Here is an 18,493-nt window from a genome sequence, read left to right as displayed (position 1 = left end):
TAAGCAGAGAGACTGTGAGGCTGGAGAACCATGGTCGGGACTACTGCTATTTAACAGGCTGTGAAAGCGAATCCTCGTCTTCAGGCAGAGTTGTGAATGCATTTCATATGCCCTAGGCTACTGGGAACGAACCAAGACCAGTATTTATGAAAAGTGAACACTTGCAGTCTACCCCATGGAAAAGCAGGCTTCTACGTCTGTACCCTGGGAAAAGAGGAGTAAAAAGCAGTAAGACTCAGAAATGAAGTCAGTGCATTTGATTGCATATCACAAAGGTTACATTAATGAAGGATACTAGGAGTTTTAAATGACTTTGGTTATAATTTTCTTGATTTAATCGCTTCCTGCATTAAGCACAAACAAATAATTGCCAACATTCCTCACTGGCTGGGACTGAACGTAAACAGTAATTCAAAAACGTTAAGGTTTCCTGCCCTTCGCTAAATTTTAAGAAAATGATAACAAAAATCCTTAATCACCCAGCAACAAACAGCTCATTTAAAAGGTACTAAAAACTACTTAGAGCTTACCAGGCCTTAAGCACCAAGATTTGCTAGACGTTTAAAAAACAAACTGAAATTAAAACTGAACACCGCATTCTGCAATACTAAATGAACGTTTTACAACATTGTTTTTTTTGAGGTGGCAAGAAACGACTGTAAAACCTTTGCTGTTGCCAGAATTAAATTGCTTGGAGAAAAATATCCTGTGGGTTACCATTTGTTGCCATGATTTACAGAGATAAGGCCTATAGTCTGTATCAAATTCATGCTGAAGTTTTAAAGGAAAAAAGCTTTCTGCAGAGCTTGTAGATTTCTGCATAATTGTCTGCGTTGTTGCAAACAGGGCTAAGTGGTGCTCCCTCACAAGCTTTTCAAGAAAGTTAGCACATTTCTTCAGATTCATCTCCTGCAAGTTAAGACTCTCCCCGCCGTTGCTTCTGTCTATCCAATAAAAAGCCGATATGCTATCTACAATCAAAAGGCAGAGAGAGGGGTGAGTGCAAAACATGTTTTCTAGAGAGTAAAGAGTGAGAAGTAACTGGGTGCTGCTACTACAGTTCACAAGAAATAGCCTTCCCAGGCACTGCTTTATCATTTCCTCTGTGCTTTGCACCAATCTGTGCTCAAGAATGGTCACTAGACGAAGCATATCAAAATGGTAGTCTGTATCAATGAACATGACTTCTACTTCCAGTCCTCCTCCTGACTTTGGAATGATGCAGCGGGCTACCAGGTGGTAGAGCATTTCAGTTTTTCCTGTTCCTTCTGGACCGTGGAATTCAATGACATCTCCTGTTCAAAAACAAAGAAGCAAGCTGTCACGTGAGGCCATTTATAGCTCGGAGTCCAATTTCAGTGTTTACTGAACCAATATTCACTATTCCACTAATTGGAAAATGTGTTTTTGAAAGCTTTGAGAGCCATAAAAATTGTTTAAATCCTGGTTGGCATCTACCAAGAGAAATTCCGATTTTCAAGGCAGGCCTCTGAAGTGAGGAAAATCAACTGGCAGCAACGGTTGAAAAAAAGCCTGCCAATAGCATCTAGGACAATGATACCACTAAGAGGTTGGCAACTGGATTTCATTTATCAATACAGGTAGATGAAGGTTGAAAAGGAAACTGCTACACAAAAAAGTGGCTAAGAAACCATCTATTTATGTTATGTACATAAAACTAGGGAAAAAAAAGTAGAGGACAAGCGAAGAAAAAAAAAAAGATGACATTAGAGGTTCAAATCACATTGGCATAGCTATTTTTGCAGCACAGGCTGTCCTTCAACATTTCATGTCTGCAATGTACTTGTTTGGTAGCTGCACGCACCACAACATACCGATTCTTATTATGAGACCATAATAAGAAGCTGCTTCTTTGTCAGAAAGGGTCTCGCAGGTTGCTTGAACTCCAGACAATGAGTGCTGTCTGAAGCAGAGGTCTCTGTTCATACATACACTCAACCTAACTGCCTGATCTGTGTGTGTCAGTAATATGAATATCATGTGAATTTAGCAAGTTAATTAAAAAAGCATAACCCATGACTAGGAAACCAGCTCAAATGTGAATGCAAGGGACTCTAAAGCCTTTTCCAAAGGCCTCTTATGTCTTAAAATCAGAGCAAGGCTCTAAAAAAAAGGTTAATTTATTAGGTGTCCTTTCCAAACTTCTAATTTAGGAAACTGGATTATTTATGATATTGAGGAATTTAGGCAGCAGGGTAAATATAAGCAGTAAGGAGAATCACACAACTATAGCCATGGGAAGGTCATGGACTTCTGTGGCCTTGAGAAGTGCCAATGGGCTAACAGCTTTCCAGAGCAGGATGCAAGAGCAGAGAATTAATTGCAACTTTACCTGAACGTGTTTGTGCCTGCCTGAGTTAACAGGGTAACCTCAACTCACAGAGGATGCCCTTGTTTGCACATGCATATAATGTCAACATGCAGCTTGGGACAAGGGGCAGAGCGTGGTGAGGAAGAATTAAGCTCTTCACCCATTGCAAGTGTTGAAAGGAATTTACACCTAATGTGACAATCCGCCCACTTCAGTGGCACTCGGACTGCCCGCCTCTCCGTATTCAAGTTCCCTGCTCCTCCAAAAGTGCAATGCCAGTTTCCTGAAATTCTGATACTTTGAAACTTATTTGAAAAGCTTGATTGCCTCCCAAACCTTCATTTATCTGTTCTGAATGGCTCTCCCCACTTTTGAGATGAAAGGTGACTACACATCCTATGACACAGATCTTCATTTTCTCTTCCTGTTGAGAAGTCGCAATATCCAGCTCCACCACTTGCAGCCAGCTGATGCTCTACTGCGCTACATCCATTGTGCTGCTGACATAACAAACCTGTGACAATAGGACACCAGCTTGGGAGAAATCCTTCCAAATATGCTGGGTAGGCCCTCCTATTTCAAGTCTACTGAAATATTTTAGAGCAATTGTGTAAGGCACCTGTCATTAAAGAACAAACTGTATGTTCTGCCTGCCACAGGTTTCGGCACAAGGCTTCTGCCACCTTGAGTGGCATTGCTGAATCCAGATCAATGACTGGACTGGGCCACCCTACAATACAGATTGCTAGACCTACCATCACAGCAAAATACCTTGTTTAAAAAAAAAACAACAAAGTATTTTTGTTGCCCTTTCAGAAGCAGCAGCGGGCAGATCTGACTTACTAGCTGGTATTATGCAAAAAAATGATTCTGTGAAGTGCTTGACTCTATCCGTTTGAAGATGTTTTATCAGGAGCTCCGTATAACCTTCTGTAGCACATTACGTAAGAGACCTGCAATGCACAGAACAACACTGGAGGGACCTTTATTGGCAGAACTAACACACTTATTTAAGTAAAAATTATAAGCTCAATGAAAAATCATTCTTAAGAGTTTTTGTGGTGGCTTATAAACGTTAACAGCACGACAGCTAAGCACTTGTCAAAGTTTGTTCCATATTGCCCCAAAAGATGGGTTGCAATTTGACCAAAACACGGACATTATGCTGACGCTCCAAAAAGACTAACAGTTTGGACTGTAAGAAAACCTCAAGGGAGCAGGGGATTTCTGTGCCTTCACGATTATTAAGGAGACTGCCCACAAAAAGAACTGGGGCAAAACAGAAGCCATTTATAGCAACAACTGTAAATGCAGGGTTTCATTAAATTAGCAACCAGGCTGTAGCAGTAAGATAACGAGGGGAAATTCATCCTTCTGGATCCGGGTGGACAAACAGTGACACAGCAGAGGAGGAAGTGTGGCCAGCATTGTTTTCAAAAAGCCACTGACACTATCTCTCACGTTAGGTCATGGAAGAAACTAGGTGATCAGTACCAGCATCATCCATTAATGTCAAAAGAGTTTGAGAGCAGGATTAGTAAAGAGATACTGGCAAGGGATGGAAACGGTCTGGGAGGCCGAGTAGGGATAGACATTTTAACGTGGAAGAAAGTTAATGGGAAATTTTTTATTAGAATTGGTGTTGCCCAACATTACTGGTTCATCTACCAGTAGACTGATCTTCCATTAGCTTGGCAAAAGGTGGAGAAGACAAACTAATTGGGTTAATAACTTAAGCCTGTGAAGGTTTTAACGTATCAAGATAGATTATCAGAATGATTTCATAGGAAATTCAGCACTGACAAATTCAAAAAGTATGTTTTAAGGAGTAACCCAACACATCGCTTGGCTCGTAGCAGCTTGAACTAGAGACAAAGCGGAGCTGGCCCACTACAGGCAGACTACAGAGCACAACGCTCCACTGCTATGCAATGTTGCATAAACTTCGATATTCATATAACACTAATATATTTTTAACTAAAACATTGTGCTCAGTTCTGGTCATCTTTTCCATGTTATTGTTTGAACTACATTAGTCTTAAAATTTTCCTGTAATCATTACATTCGTGAATGTTGGTAAAACTATTTTCTGACACTGGAGTTAGAAGCAGACGATTAGAATACTCAGCAATAGCTTTGCAGGTTTCATACCATAAAATACCTTTAAGTTACTGGGCTACTGACTTATAATACCATGCAGAAACTCTCACTAATATTTGCACCATCTGTAAGTGGGGTAGAAAGGCATAATATTTATTCCAAATCCATTCTGGGTGTCACACTGCTGCTGAGCTTTATGTGGACACCCATACCTTCGTAGCAGGGCCAGAGGAGAAATATGCCTGGCAACAGTGGAAGCTTATTTAAAGCTCATGTCACTTTTCCTCCATTCCAGAAGAGCTCAAATGGTATGTAATTAATACTTATGTCTTCTTAAATATACAGTTCCATCACAATCAGAATCACAGCACTACCTATATTAACTGTTCCTATTCTGTAGTATTCTGACATACATGTTACGAACACTTAATGATGATGTAACCTTTACATGGTTTATTGAAACTTCATATATACGTAGCTTTGTTACAAATACCATCGGGAAAAAGAAAAATGCAGGTCATCACGTTGCTTTAATCATACCATTTCTTTGTGGGCAATGTGTTCCAGTAGTCCCTAATGACCTACTAAATGCCAAGTTCATGACAAATGGAGAGGTAGATCTTCAACAGGGATTTAAGACAATAACGAGAACACACATCAAAATAACACATGGACTCACATAAATATATATACTGTGATATTAAAAGACAAAGCAAAAATAAAATAAAAGGTGAAGGCCATTTATACATATAAAGATCTCTGCTAACATTATGCAACTCCATTAGTGTCAGCCAAGAAGCATGACCAGTACAGACAATAATTGATGCCATTTGTTAAAAGCAGAAGAAAAACAGAAGTGCTTCCCAAGCTCAATGTATGTGTTGGCACAGGGAAAAACCAGTGACGAAACTAGAAAGTTTCCAGCCATCTCAGAACTGAGGTTCTGGAAGAGTTGTTAGACAGACATGAACAACCTACATAGCGTTAAAATCAAAGTTGATCATTTTGGGAATGGAATTATGTAACCCCGTTGACTGCAACACCAAGGGCAATTACGGAATCCCAGGAAGGCTTCTTGGAGGCTGTTCGACCAGAGCAGGCCCAGTTCAGTCTCAAACATTTGTTACTTGTAGGTAAAGTACATAAAAATAGACTGAAATATCAGCATTTCCTATAGCTGCATTTCTTTTAAAATAAAAACATTTCTTCTTAAACAAAACAACAACAAAAAAACGCGTTACAACTCCAGGAGCCTTTTGAAGCCTACACCATTTTCACTACTGGTTCTTAATTCTTCTTTTGGCAATTCAGAACTGAGAGCGTTTAAATAATCTTCCATACTCCCCTCCATTCGCAATGACTTACCAGGATTTCTCTGCCCTTTATCTTTGTTATATCACATTTGAAACTTCTAGGGGCAGGAATCATATATTGCTAAACCCTTAATGTACTCCCAAGTGCTGCAAAATAATATGTGAATGGTCTCGCAGAGACTGCATTTGTAGACTAAGCATCATCTCTCATCCAATTATCTTGATTCTTTTTATTGCTTTTTCTGCCATTTCTTCTGAACCTTCTATAATTTGTGGGAATTCAAATTGCAGACAAGTATGCTGATAACCACTGCAGCCACATACTTTTCATATGAAGCCCATTCATTCATTCATATATGTATATATATATTCAACGACTGTGGTATCTCACAGCATGAGCCTTTCAGTTTGCCATTCATACGCCTTTTTTTATTATGCATTTCTAGTTTTGTATAATCAGAGTAGTCTTTTCCATTGTAGAATCCATGAAATTTCACACAATCTGGAAAAACAGGCAGAATTCCTGGATAATCAAGAAATTACTAATTGCGTTAATTTCTATTTAGCTCAGCAATTTCTTTCATTACAACATCCAATCTTGATTGTAAAACTTCTGGCTACAAGACACTACTTTAAACTTGCACTGGTGTCAAAAAGACCACTGATTAAAATTAGACCACTGATTAAAATAAATTAAAAAAAAAGGTAAGTGACAATGTAGAACAAATATCTGCAAAACTCTATGGTAACCAACATGCTTGGTATTTACTCACCTACACCTGTGCTTTAATACCCATAAACCATTTTAAAGTAGAATAATGCTCAGGAGGATGACTTTGCATTATTTCATTTTGTCTGGTTTGCCTAAAATCACATCAAGAGTTAAAATTCTGAATCCAGGGTAAAAAGATCTATTTGAATGCTTCTCTCTGAGAAAATTTTTACATTGACATTTTTGCATAAATAGGATAAAGATACATTTTTACCATGAACGGGAGATCCTTCTTCAGCAAACAGACAAGGTTCAAGATTTTTCAGAGAACTTCTGCCCTCAAGGCGTGCAAGTAGCTTTTAAAAAAAGATAGAAGAGACATGCTGTCAGCTCAAAATAATGGGTCTTGGGAATCACATTTAAAGGACTTCAAGAACCGGGAGTTTTCAATGACAGTCCTATCAAAAGATTGGTTTGATTTGAAAACATTTTTATAAATACATAAGCACCCCCACAGTCTTTGGGCACAGCAGCAGAAGTTTCCATCCTTACAAACAATTAACACACAGATTCAGTGGCGATAAGGAGTGGATATACACTGGGAGAAATATAGCTTAAAGAAAAAACAAAACAAAACAGAAAAAGCTGCACAGGTAAACTAGCAAGAGGGATTGCCTCTGGTATAGAGCAGTGCTGCCATTCGACACAACAAAGGGATAGCAGAGCATCTGTAATAACCCACACCTCCACAAGGCCACAAGGTTGAGAGGCAAAGCGTTACCCCTCATGAGTCTCCTGAGTCAGCCTCTCTGCATATTTATAAGTAAAACCATGTACATTTCATTTGAAAAGTATGCAGGACTCTTATGGACCACCTAACCTGTATTATTTGCAGTTTTGGCACACAATTAGCACTTCACCCTGTGCAAGAGCAGTTATTCCACACGTACATTAACGCACACGGGAAAGGACACTACCAGGACGCCCACAGCACCTATCCTGGCGCTGAAAATTTTATTCTCCAAGACAACCAGCTGCCATTTAAAAAATTAAGCCAAATGAAAAAATCCTGTTTGCTTTTACTGCATCTTCCTTAAAGGCAGTCATGAAAGGAGCAGTGGGCACAAACCTCTAAACATGCGCTGCCTTATCTTGCTTTCCTCCCTGCCATATTGATGAGGAGCATTTACTCTGAATTGTCTTAGAAGTTGTTTAAACAGTTGTGCATGTGTTTGCCTTTAATAGCAGAATAAAGCCCCATTAAATGGCCCTGAATTTACTTGAAGTGGTCATGATGGGAATTTAAGTGTGACATTTTCATTGACATTTTAACATTCCCTTCCATTAACAAAATGTCAATGTGTTTGCCTTTGTTTGCCTGTTCACACATTTCCAGGGGAGTTTTCTGACATGTTCACTGAAGGGCCATAAAACACTCGAACTGACCTCGCTCGGGATCTGCAGACCCTCCTGTTACGTTTGTGCAGCGCACAAAGCAAACGTGGAGAACTCTGGAGTGTTTTGGGAACCAGCAGGCTTCCGTGACCTGACCAAAGTAAAAATCTGGATGGATTTATATCCACAAGAACACACGAACGTCTCTGAGGGCACATAAACTAGGAGCTTGCGACTACCAACCGCACTGCTGCAGACCCTACGCACGAAGCCCGGGGCTGTGGGGAGGAGAAGCTTCCCTTCCTGGAGAAAGGCCGGGAATCTCACCCCCCTCATCTGGTGCTGGAAGTCGAGAGAAACAGGAAAACCACCACAGGCTGCTGCTTTCTGATGCCCTTCGGTTCCCAGCGATAGGAAGGACCACTGCGGTGCTCCGCGATGCCGGGTGCCACCAGCACTGCTGGGCTGGGACACGAGGCCCCACGGGATGGTCAAAACATGGTGATGCTGCCTCCTGCTCCCAATTTCATTCCTACGTTAACAAATACATTCCCCACAGGTTTTTTTTTTCCCTTTCTTTTCTGGAAACTAAGAGCGCTTTCCTCTTAGACTATTACCTCTTTAAGGTTACCGCTCCAGCTTTGGAAACGCACAAAAGATTGATCTCTATCGTTTAAATATGAACCTGTGGTTGTTTAAATGATGAGTTTTTACATTCATTTTAAATAACTACAGGTGCTTACTCTGAGCAGTGCTCATGTAGGTAATTTATGATAATTTGCTGATGATAGTGCACCTGTGTTTTTATCAAACTTGTATTTACTTCCGAGTTCTGAAGCAGAATCTCCAAAGGCACTCGCCTCATTAGTGTCACGCTGTGAGCAATGGGGTTTCTGGCAGAAACAGCGAACAATTTTCCTTCAGATCTCACAAAGGTTTGTCCACACCACAGCAGAAGTGACGGCAGCTAAGCTGCACCGAGATGAGGCACCAGACAGGAATCCCTCACCTCTGCAGACAGTGAAGACAGTGACAATATGGGTTCTCCCAAATCAGCAGAAGCTGCCTTGGCTCAGCTCCAGGGAGGGCATTTCCATGTTGCCTTCTTACACTGTCTTCTATGTGGGAGGAGGGAAAAATCTATGGCAATTAAAGAGTAATCTCGATGGTGGGAGTCGGGTGTCTCATGCTGTGTTGTGGACATTGTACTGCTGGATAAAACACTGCAATGGAAAAAGCTAGGAAAAAAAGAAGCCTGCAATTTCAAATAATGTATTAGAGACATCTGATTCTGTAATTCAACTGTAGATGCTCATTTCTTCCTTTTTAATGCTTTCATCTTCTTTTGTACAAAACATAACCTTTTAGCAGCATGCTAGCGGTAGGTCTTCGCTCATACGTGTCCTTGAGAAATGCAATTACACAAACAAGAAGCTGCGCACAGGTACACGTGGTAGAAAACAAGCTATCCAGCATGAGCTGGGCAACAGCTGGGTTAAATTTCATTAATGACAACAAGACTGACGAGACTGAAGTATTTCAGTAATGTCTTTTATGGCTTATCAATTCCATCTTTTTAATAAAGAAATATGCATATGGGCTGTCCCATTGACTAATATATTGTAATGCTTATACTATATTGGATTCAATGAAGTTATGCATAAATGTAAGAATACACGTAGGTCTTGTCAGAGATATTACTTAATTAAAATGTTAAAGAAATTCAAATTAAATACTCTAGCTCTGCTAGAGGCCGTGAGCTAACCTACAGGCTATTTATAAACAAAAATACATCTCAAGTATGAGACAAAATTTAATTTTCAACCACTACAACCACTCTGAGCTTTTGTAAACTTTGGGCATGAAGATGTATGCTAGCAATTTATCATTTATTTTGTTGTGAGATACCAAAGGTGTTTTCTGAGAAGTTCTAATTTGTTGCATTAATTACATTGAAGAATAAAATTGTAAGACTGCGGTCTCAGCCTAACCCTCACTGAAGTCAGATATTATGCATCAGGCTATTTGAGGAAGTTTGCTTTAAATGAAGTTCTGTTTCAAGGGCTTTAAGCATTTTTCTTTACCATGGTCGTTACTCTTTCTCAACGCCTTGGTTGTCAGTTCTTCCCTTGTTCAGGTCTGCTCATCTGTTCCACCACTGGTTGTTCTGCCACGTGAATTCCCAGCTGGTGCTGCTCATGTGGACAAATGCATTTACCCACTTGGACACAAGTGGAAGACATGTCCTTAATTTGTGTGTATTTGCTGGTACTGGGCAGCTGTGAGTGTTTTATGTGCCAAAAGGGCTTAAGAACTTGTGCCTTGAACAAAAAGAGAGAGCTTTAACAAGAAATAAATACTTACTATCATGCATGTTTCTATGCTTTTGTACTTAGCATATCATGATACACTAACACACATCTCCACCTAATTAAGGTGCTGATTGGAAGTCGAAGTAACAAGTAAACATTTAAGGGCAGTGAAGACTAACAAACGCCAAAACTCAACCCCCTTTTATCTGAAGAACACGAAAGCAACTCCACTTTGCGCGCTGTATTGAAACCAAATCCTCCTCGTTCGTTTCCACAGCTCTTCCTCCTCGCTCCATCCACGGCTTGGGAGGGGGACAGCGAGGAAGACACTCGTGAAGGCGGCCGTGTCTGGGAACCACCGTGACAGGAGCTTCTCCTGGTGGAACAAACCCTCCCGCCGTGTCGCCCCCTCTCCGCCACCCTCACCCTGAGGCGCTTCGCAGGGCGGCGGGGCGCGGCTCTGCGCCTTCCCCTCCCCTCACACACCGCCAAGCACGGGGGCAGGGCGGCCAGCCGGGTGTACCCTGCCCTGCCCCGCACCCCCCGGGGGAGCGGACGGAGCGTTTACACGACGCCCGGGCACAGCGAGGGGACGGACGACCAACAAAGACCCGAGAGCCACCGCACCGCCCGCCTGCCCTGAGGGAAATGGCGGCGGGCAGCGGCCCGGGGCTGGGGGCCCTGAGGGGGGGGGGGGGGGGGGGGGGGGGGGGCTCACCTGAGTGCCCGACTCCGCCCTCCGCAGCGCGTCACCCATGGCGCGGCTGGGGGAGGGGGCGCCGCTCCCCGCTCCGGCCCCAGCGGCGGCGGCGGCCACTGCGCAGGCGCGTTGGAACCGCCCGCCTGTCCCCTCCCGGCGCACGCGTGGCTCAGCGCCCGGCGTGGGTTGTGGGGCGCTGCTCTGGGGGTCGCGGGTTCGAGTCCCGCTGGTTCGAGTCCCGCCTCGGCGCTTTGTGGCGCCTTATGGCATTCCCGAGGGACTGATCACTGCAGGGAGGCCGAATTTTATTTTGTTATTATTATTATTATTTTTTTTTAAGAGCGTTTCTTTTTATATGTTCTTGGTGTGGGTTTTGCTTTTATTTTTGCTCCTGGTCATTATTGGTGGCCCTGAACCACCACCTTGCCCCTATGGGGAACAACATCAGGCATGGCGCAGGTCAGCGTCCTGTGGGGTGCGAGGCTGCGGTGTACCCTGCGGGCGCTGAGGGCATCGCCCCTGTCAGCCTTGTGGCCAGGGAAGTCCTGCTCCCTTGGTTTTGCATGGCGAAATGTGAGCAATGTTTCCCATCCGCGGAAATGGCCGTCTTGGGGCTGAAGTGACTCAAAGGAAACCCATCCGCGTGGCCACCATTAAACCCCGACGCCTGCGAAATTACTCCCGCAGAAGCCAGCTCGCAATTATGGCTTAGATGAAAAGAGCTCTGGAATATTTTGCATACATGCATACACCTGAGCGAGCCGGGCTCGCATGGCGTGCGATGCTCCTGGGCAGGATCCGACCGCCCGGCATGTCTCTGGCGTAGGCGGTGGCGTGCTCGCGGTCAGCAGTGGGATCTGCTGAGGACCGCGGCCTGTCCACCGCCACTGTGCAAGGCAGCAGCGTGAGGGATGACGAGCAGGCGAAAACGTGGAGAACCTGTTTGTGTTTTCCATAGGCTAAATGCTAAACCAGCAGGATAAGAATAGCAATCCCACTCCCCGTATCTGCATATCAAAGAGCAGCGGTGATATCATCCTTTTGGGTTTAGCAAGGTTATCAGCGATACTGCACGTTCTTACAGTTAGGAGGAGAAACTGGTGGTGGTGGAGTTCTTTGTTTCTTCAAAGAAATAAGTTTGTCTATATAGAAGTCTCAGCTAGCTTGAGCCTGAGTACACCACAAATCTGAAAAACCTAACCTCAAATGAAAGGCATAGGCCTTATTTACTCTTTCAACCTTCTTTCAGCCCCAAATATTCTCCCTCTAATTCAAAACACCCTGATGTTGCCACCCAAATCAAGGTTTTAGATACTTCCACAAGGACGGTCAGATTTGACCTAATTCCAGACAGTACTTCTAATGTCAAGTCCTAATATCCCTCATTAAATCACTGAAAGGAGATGGTCTCTTTTGGACAGCTGTCGTAGCTTTTCTTATTCTCTGTGTATGGATACATATGCAAAATTATCAAAGCCAAGGAAGGTGATTAGTGAGCTTGGATGGCTACACAGGGACACGTGGCACAAAACACAACTGCAGTACTTAGTTTAATTTTACTTGAAGGAAGCCTCTGCCTCACGTTTTGGGAAAGCCACCACAAGGGACAGACAACCTTAAGAGTTGTGTTTCTGACTGTTGTTACAGTACCTTAGAGGTCTGAACCATATTCCCTGGAAGAGTTCAAAAGGCCTGTTAATTAGAAGTGATTGCCCTTGAAGCTGACTGATGATTGAACCTAACCCAACAGTAGAGTGGACTCATTGTGAATTATGACAAAGACACTACTCATTGCATCAACCACTTTTTTTTTTTTTTTAATTATAGCTTCTTTGTTGCTGTTCTCTAATTAAAGCTGCTGCGCTAATTTAAAAAAGTGATTGCTGTTTGAATTTGGAAACATAAAATATATAGTACGCATAAATGCCAGTTGACTGAAACCCCCTCCTACCTCGTCACCTATCACTGTCTGTATCCCAGTAGGGTCCTATGGGAACTCTTCTCCTGCATGGGCGAACACAGTTTTGGTATTACAATCTAATGCAAGATGAAGTGTCACAGTTGAATGGAGATCAAGTGACAAAGATTCCAGAGAGGGTAAAAGCATCGAATTCACCAGAACAGTAAAAAGTGGATATTTTAATGGCTTGATATATTTAGTACATAACACTTAGAAATGTGTAAATCAAACACAGCGGTCATCTTGATAGACAGATTGCTGTAACCACCTCTCATATGTTACCTTTGCATTCATTTGCTTAATACAGTGTGGCTGGCATTATGAAGTTAGAAAATTGATGCTTACTTTGACAGCACTCTGCCTTAATAAAGAATCACATTTGTGCTTTTTACATTTATTTGTCAGTACATGTACTTCTTTTCTCTGCAGATAAAAAAGCTAGGTTTTGGCAATGATACACACTTCAGCCTTTAACCCCAAGCCTTTCATAGATCTTTGTATACCTAAACTTCTGCTCCATGCACTTCAGCAGTCAACGCCACTGGCATCTTACCAAATTCAATATTATTATATTTTTTTCAAAACTGTATATGTATTTCTCATCCCTTTGCCTTTTTTTTTTTTTTTCTTTTTCCTATGTGTAGAGTAAATCTCAGCATTTACCTTGCTCCTGTGTAGAGTAAATCTCTGCATTTACCTTGCTCCTTTAGAGGAAAACATAGGTAACATAGGTAAGCAAGAAATCTCTTTACCATTGGCTTCAGCAGAGCCAGGATTTTTTGCTCTCCTTTTTTTTTCTTTTTTTTTTTTGGTTCTATTTCCGTTCTTTCATATTCCTCTGCTGCATTCTCAAGTGATAGTGAGCACCAGGAGTACAGGGTCCTACCTGCTCCTTACTCTGTTTCTCTCCTAAATAGCAGAGTCCTCCTTAATGCAGAATCCTCCTTAATGCAGTATAGTTTTAAGTGGATTGTAGTATCCAGGGATTCTATGCCGCAGCACTCCTGTTTCTACAGGCAGAAAATTAGTCTTCCTTTGTTTGGCATGTGGGGAGCCTGAGGGTGCCCCTTGAGCCATAGGCACTGTTTATGTAGTGATTCAGTAGCAAGAGCAATGACTTTTCTGATAGCAGAAAGATCAGACTCTAGGGGTATGCACCTCTCTCTGTATAAAGTGTATATTGTGGAGAAAATCCCTCTTTCCCAGTCTAAATTTTGAACGTCTTCCACGGTGAGAGATTGTGTTTTCCATTGCACGTGTCTAAGACATTCACCGTAGGGAGAGAAAATGACGGTGCTAGAGAGAAAGATATTTAAAGAGGAGTTGCAACCCTAAGTGAATTTTGTTTTTAATTTTTTTTTTGAGGGGTGTGGGTATTTGCTCATTTATGTGTTCATCATTGCTAATTTCAGCCAACAGAAGGAAACTGGGTTGGGCTCTGGGGAAGGAAGGACTTGCACAGGTGCCCCGGGGCTGTAGAGACCTGAGTCTACTGTTTATACAAATATTAACACTTATTTTTAGGACACAAAGTCCTAACCTTAAATTGCCAGTTGGTCTATAATACAGAGCCAGCCTAAAGAATTAACACCCTGTCCTGGAACAGGGCCTGAGGTAAGAGCTAAACAAAAGGGAAAAGCATGAAGAAAACCAATGTGGTGACAGGAAATTTAGATTGTGTGAGGATGTTTGCAAAAAAGGTTAAAATACTTCAAGCTACTTTTATATTTAATTAGGTAATAGCTAAATTAGAAACTGGAATTTAAATGTTTCCTCCTGTAAGCGATTTTTTTTTCAACCACAGAGATTTTGTTCCAACATAAGCTTCTTCATTTTCAGTGTATTGTCACTTAATGTTCTCTTGCAAGATTTGTGTGGGTGACATTCCAGCACAAACCAGCTCCAAACAGATCTTCTAGGTTGAAAACAGTTTGTCTCTGTTCATATAGTTGAATTAAACTCTTTCAGTAAAGTCAGCTGTTGTTTTTCTAATTAACCTCTAGACTCTTAAATACCTTTGCTCCAAACGTGACAAATTGGCTATCTGAAAATTCATTAAGCAGAAAAATCACTCCAAAAGTCAAAATAGGTCTCATTTTCTCCGTCTGTCTTATCTACTCCTTTGTCTAGTAATGCTCAAAACCCCAAAGGTTTATGAACTAAAGGCGTTCTCAAAAGTTGTAAGTCTCAGCCAGGATTAATAATAACAATTTTGAAAGTTGTGACTTAAGGTTTATGAACTAAAGACGTTCTCAAAGTTGTAAGTCTCAGCCAGGATTAATAATAATAATAGCAATTTTGAAAGTTGTGACTTAAGGTACACGTTGAGTCTGCAGGTGGCAAAGCAAATGATGAACTGCCTTTCAGATTATGTGCAACCTGTCTGCTGTGTGACTCCTCCAGTTTCACGCGGCTGATTTCTGCCCCACTGTTCCAAGTTTCTCTCAATAACTGAAGTGATCTGTCACTGGGCTTTATTAGATTTTCTTAGAGCAGATGGCTGATTCTTTTTACCTGGAGAGCTGCCACTTTCTTTAGATGCATCTCCGTTTTATGGTAGTATAATTTATCTGTTTACTTGACAAATAAACAGGTTAAATTACAAGGCTGTTATAATTTCAGTGACCTCAGAGAAGGTGATAGATTTGCTGTATAACCTGGAAAAAAAAAAAAAAAGAACAAGAAAAAAAAGAATTTAGTCCATTGGTAGATCGACTGCTCGCCATGAAAAACCAAGCCCAAGTCATTACTAAATTCTGGCATCCATGATAAAGTTTCCGAGCTGGTTGCTGGATATTTCACTTTATATTTCAGCTTGCAGAGCTACATGGTGAATACACTTGGTCTGTGTAGCCATTCACATACACTTATGAGTAGACTTCTTATTTCTGGAGGTTGCCTTTTATCGGCTTGTATTCCTGAGTTTGAATTCCTCTTTGTTTATTTGCACCAGGTTGTTCTTTTCCTGCTGCTGCTTCCGTCCTGTTTGAATAATTCTGTGCTGGTTCATTGTGAAACTGCCAGATACGCCTCACGCAGCAGTTAACCACATAGATAAGGACTGGTTTTGTACCACTGACCTGCTGAGGGATATTTTCTTGCCTTTTTTTTTTTTTTTTTTTTTTTTACAAAAACTGTCTTTAATTGGAGCCTGATCTGAGACCCAGTTTAAGGTTAGCAATAAATAAATATAAAACATACAGAGAAGAGCATGCAATTTATATTGACATGCTTCATAGTCAGTGGTGACTACACATGAAGTTTTGTTCTGATTACTCTGGCTCTGACCTAGAGCCCACTGAGGGAGAGGTTTTGTGTTTTCCCTTGTGACGCCCCATCGCTGCTCAAACCCCATAGACAGGAATAATGCAGGTTTTGCCTCAGTCAAACATGCTTTTGAAAAGGTTCTCAGGCTTCTACAAAGCTGTTCAATGAAGTATGGATGATCTTTCTAAATTCTACTCTTGCAAGTTCCTCTTTATTTGACTGTTGATGGTCTTACAAACCCCAGGTTTTACAAATGTGACAGAGAAGCCATACAGCCACTATGATCTTGTTGGAAAATAATGCAAATTCTAGGCGTATTGATAGGAATTAATTAGTACGTTAATTAATTTGCTATCTATGTTGCACTGGGTATGCTGCAAAAAGGTGCATCCAGGTAGTTGGAGCCTAAGCCGACTGGTATTCCTTAACAAAAGTGAACCAGACCTTGCCCCTGTGGTGCAGAGAACTAATGGACTAATGGTGCAGTTCAAATGTGCATTGCTAACCGTGAAACCATGAGATAAAGCCCAGGAAGAATAACTGAATAATCCAGGCCATTCCTTTTTTTTTTTTTTTTTTTGAGAACTGACTAGGGAATCCCCATTTTACCCTTTTTACACAAATTTAGCATTAAAGTTTCTGTTTTCTGTAATCCCGACGGACCTCCTGTCAGCGTGAAATATACATCTATTTCTTTTCTTTTTGATCTTAACACTTGTAAGTAATAAATAATTGATTGCCAACGGAATTCTGGGAATATATTCAGCCTTAAATTGAGCACTAAACTATTTGCAAATGTGCTTAGGCACCAGCCCAAAAGATACATCAAAAGAATGTCAATTGGATATTGGGAAGTGAAGTGCCATCGCATGTTAGAATTAGGAAGCATAAAATATAAGCAGAGAGATAACAGCTGTCAGATCTGTTACTAGTAGTAATAGAAAAAGGTATGTTTTTATAGAAGGCTATAAACCTCTGTTTAAGCTAGACCACACTTTCACCTCGGTAATGACACTCCAGACCATATTCAGGGAATGCCTCGTTTGTTGGCTGTAGACTGGAAAGTGGGGCTTGCTAGTGAGCTTACCCGGGAGACACCTACAACTTTGTCTGAATCATCTAAATAAATCTATTAGAAAGAACTGGGGTGTATCTACTGCCGTGACTAGCCGTCTTTGGTACGGATGACAGATTTACTATGGCAGTCTTATTGCAGCATGGCCTGGCATGAGCTTGGTCCATAAAGCTATAGTCTGTGCTCCTGTGGCTAGACTATTTTTAGGGTCTGAACTAACCTGATAATACTTACACTGCTGTGTTTGCAATGCAGACAAACCCCCATATCCGAATGTCTGTGGAATGAATTTAGATGTTATAAGATGTTGGCTTTGCCACTGCAAATGAAGCTCAATGTGCTTTTCATGGAGCACATCTCTCAGAATCCATTTCCAAACACACAAATGACAAGAAGGCAATAACAAGGAAAGACATGGAAAAGTGATGACAAGGAAGAGTGAACACGGATTTATTTACCAATGGTAAGTCGTGCTTGACCAACCCGGTTGCTTTTTTATGGTGAAATAGCTTGCTGTGAAGACGAGGGGGTAGTGATGAATGTAATACAGCTCATCTGCAGTAAGGTTTTTTGACACAGAATTCTTATCTGGAAGCTGAGGAAGTACAGGTTGGGTGAGCAGAACGTTACATTGGTTGAAAATTGCCTGGACCTCAAGACTTGATGAACAGTCATCAATAGCTGATGCCCAGCTGGTGACTGGTAGGTAGTTGTGTACCCTAGGGTTGATACTGGGGCTGATACTAGTCAGTATTTTCATTGTGATCGGTGAGAATGGAGCCTCAGAAAACTTATGTGTGATGCTAAATTAGGGGAAATGACATGCACACTGAACAGCTTCAGTCCAGAGGTGCCTAAAAAACGTTTGGATTGGACCTTACAAAATTTAAGGTGTGTGAAGCTTCTTATCTGGAGCAGAATAGCTATGCAGCACTACAGACTGGGACCTTACTAATAGTACTGGGAACTGAGGCAAATTTGAGGGCAAAAGCCAGAGTTTTCATCTTGCAAACTGGATGTTAGCAACATTTCTGAAGTAGGAAGAGAGTACAGCACTGGAATACATTATTTCAAGTTGTGGAATCTCGATCCTTGGAGATTTTTAAGCATCAGCCATATAAGGCTATTACTGACTTGATCTAGAGTTTGTGAGAGCCTATATTTGAGTGGGAGGTTGGTTCAGATGGCCTTCAGGAGCTTCTTGCAGTCAGTGTTTCTCTGATTCTGTAATCTTTGTTTCCACACAGCAGCTGGAAGAGTCACAAGTCCTCTCTACAACTACCTCAAAGTTGTATTGGGCTGCGGGTTGGTCTCTTTTCCCAAGCAA

General features: G+C 41.7%; 1 protein-coding gene across 2 annotated transcripts; it reads right to left on the bottom strand.

Annotated features, from left to right (window-relative positions):
- Positions 1 to 311: 311 nt before the first annotated feature.
- Positions 312 to 11,039, bottom strand: XRCC2 (X-ray repair cross complementing 2). Of its 2 annotated transcripts, XM_083824673.1 has the most exons (4): positions 10,883 to 11,021; positions 9,937 to 10,173; positions 6,732 to 6,813; positions 312 to 1,295 (listed from the first exon to the last, which is right to left on the bottom strand). In XM_083824673.1, exons 2-4 carry the CDS (start codon positions 9,937 to 9,939, stop codon positions 580 to 582), a joined length of 801 nt encoding a protein of 266 aa, XP_083680799.1. In that variant the 5' UTR covers positions 9,940 to 10,173; positions 10,883 to 11,021; the 3' UTR covers positions 312 to 579. The 2 variants fall into 2 exon arrangements, with proteins under 2 accessions (XP_083680799.1, XP_083680798.1); XM_083824672.1 differs by lacking the exon at positions 9,937 to 10,173 and having other exon boundaries at positions 10,883 to 11,039.
- Positions 11,040 to 18,493: the final 7,454 nt, after the last annotated feature.

The sequence above is a fragment of the Anser anser genome (assembly GCF_964211835.1).
Source record: "Anser anser genome assembly, chromosome: 2".
Classification (NCBI taxonomy): domain Eukaryota; kingdom Metazoa; phylum Chordata; class Aves; order Anseriformes; family Anatidae; genus Anser; species Anser anser.
This window is presented reverse-complemented; position numbering and strand designations above follow the sequence as displayed.

Coding starts and splice junctions, on each gene's coding strand:
- XRCC2 (XM_083824672.1), bottom strand. CDS start 10,921: ATGGGTGACGCGCTGCGGAGGGCGGAGTCGGGCACTCAG. Junction 6,814..10,882: donor GGGCGGAGTCGGGCACTCAG/GTGAGCCCCCCC, acceptor TTTTTTTAAAAG/CTACTTGCACGCCTTGAGGG. Junction 1,296..6,731: donor AGAAGGATCTCCCGTTCATG/GTAAAAATGTAT, acceptor GTTTTTGAACAG/GAGATGTCATTGAATTCCAC.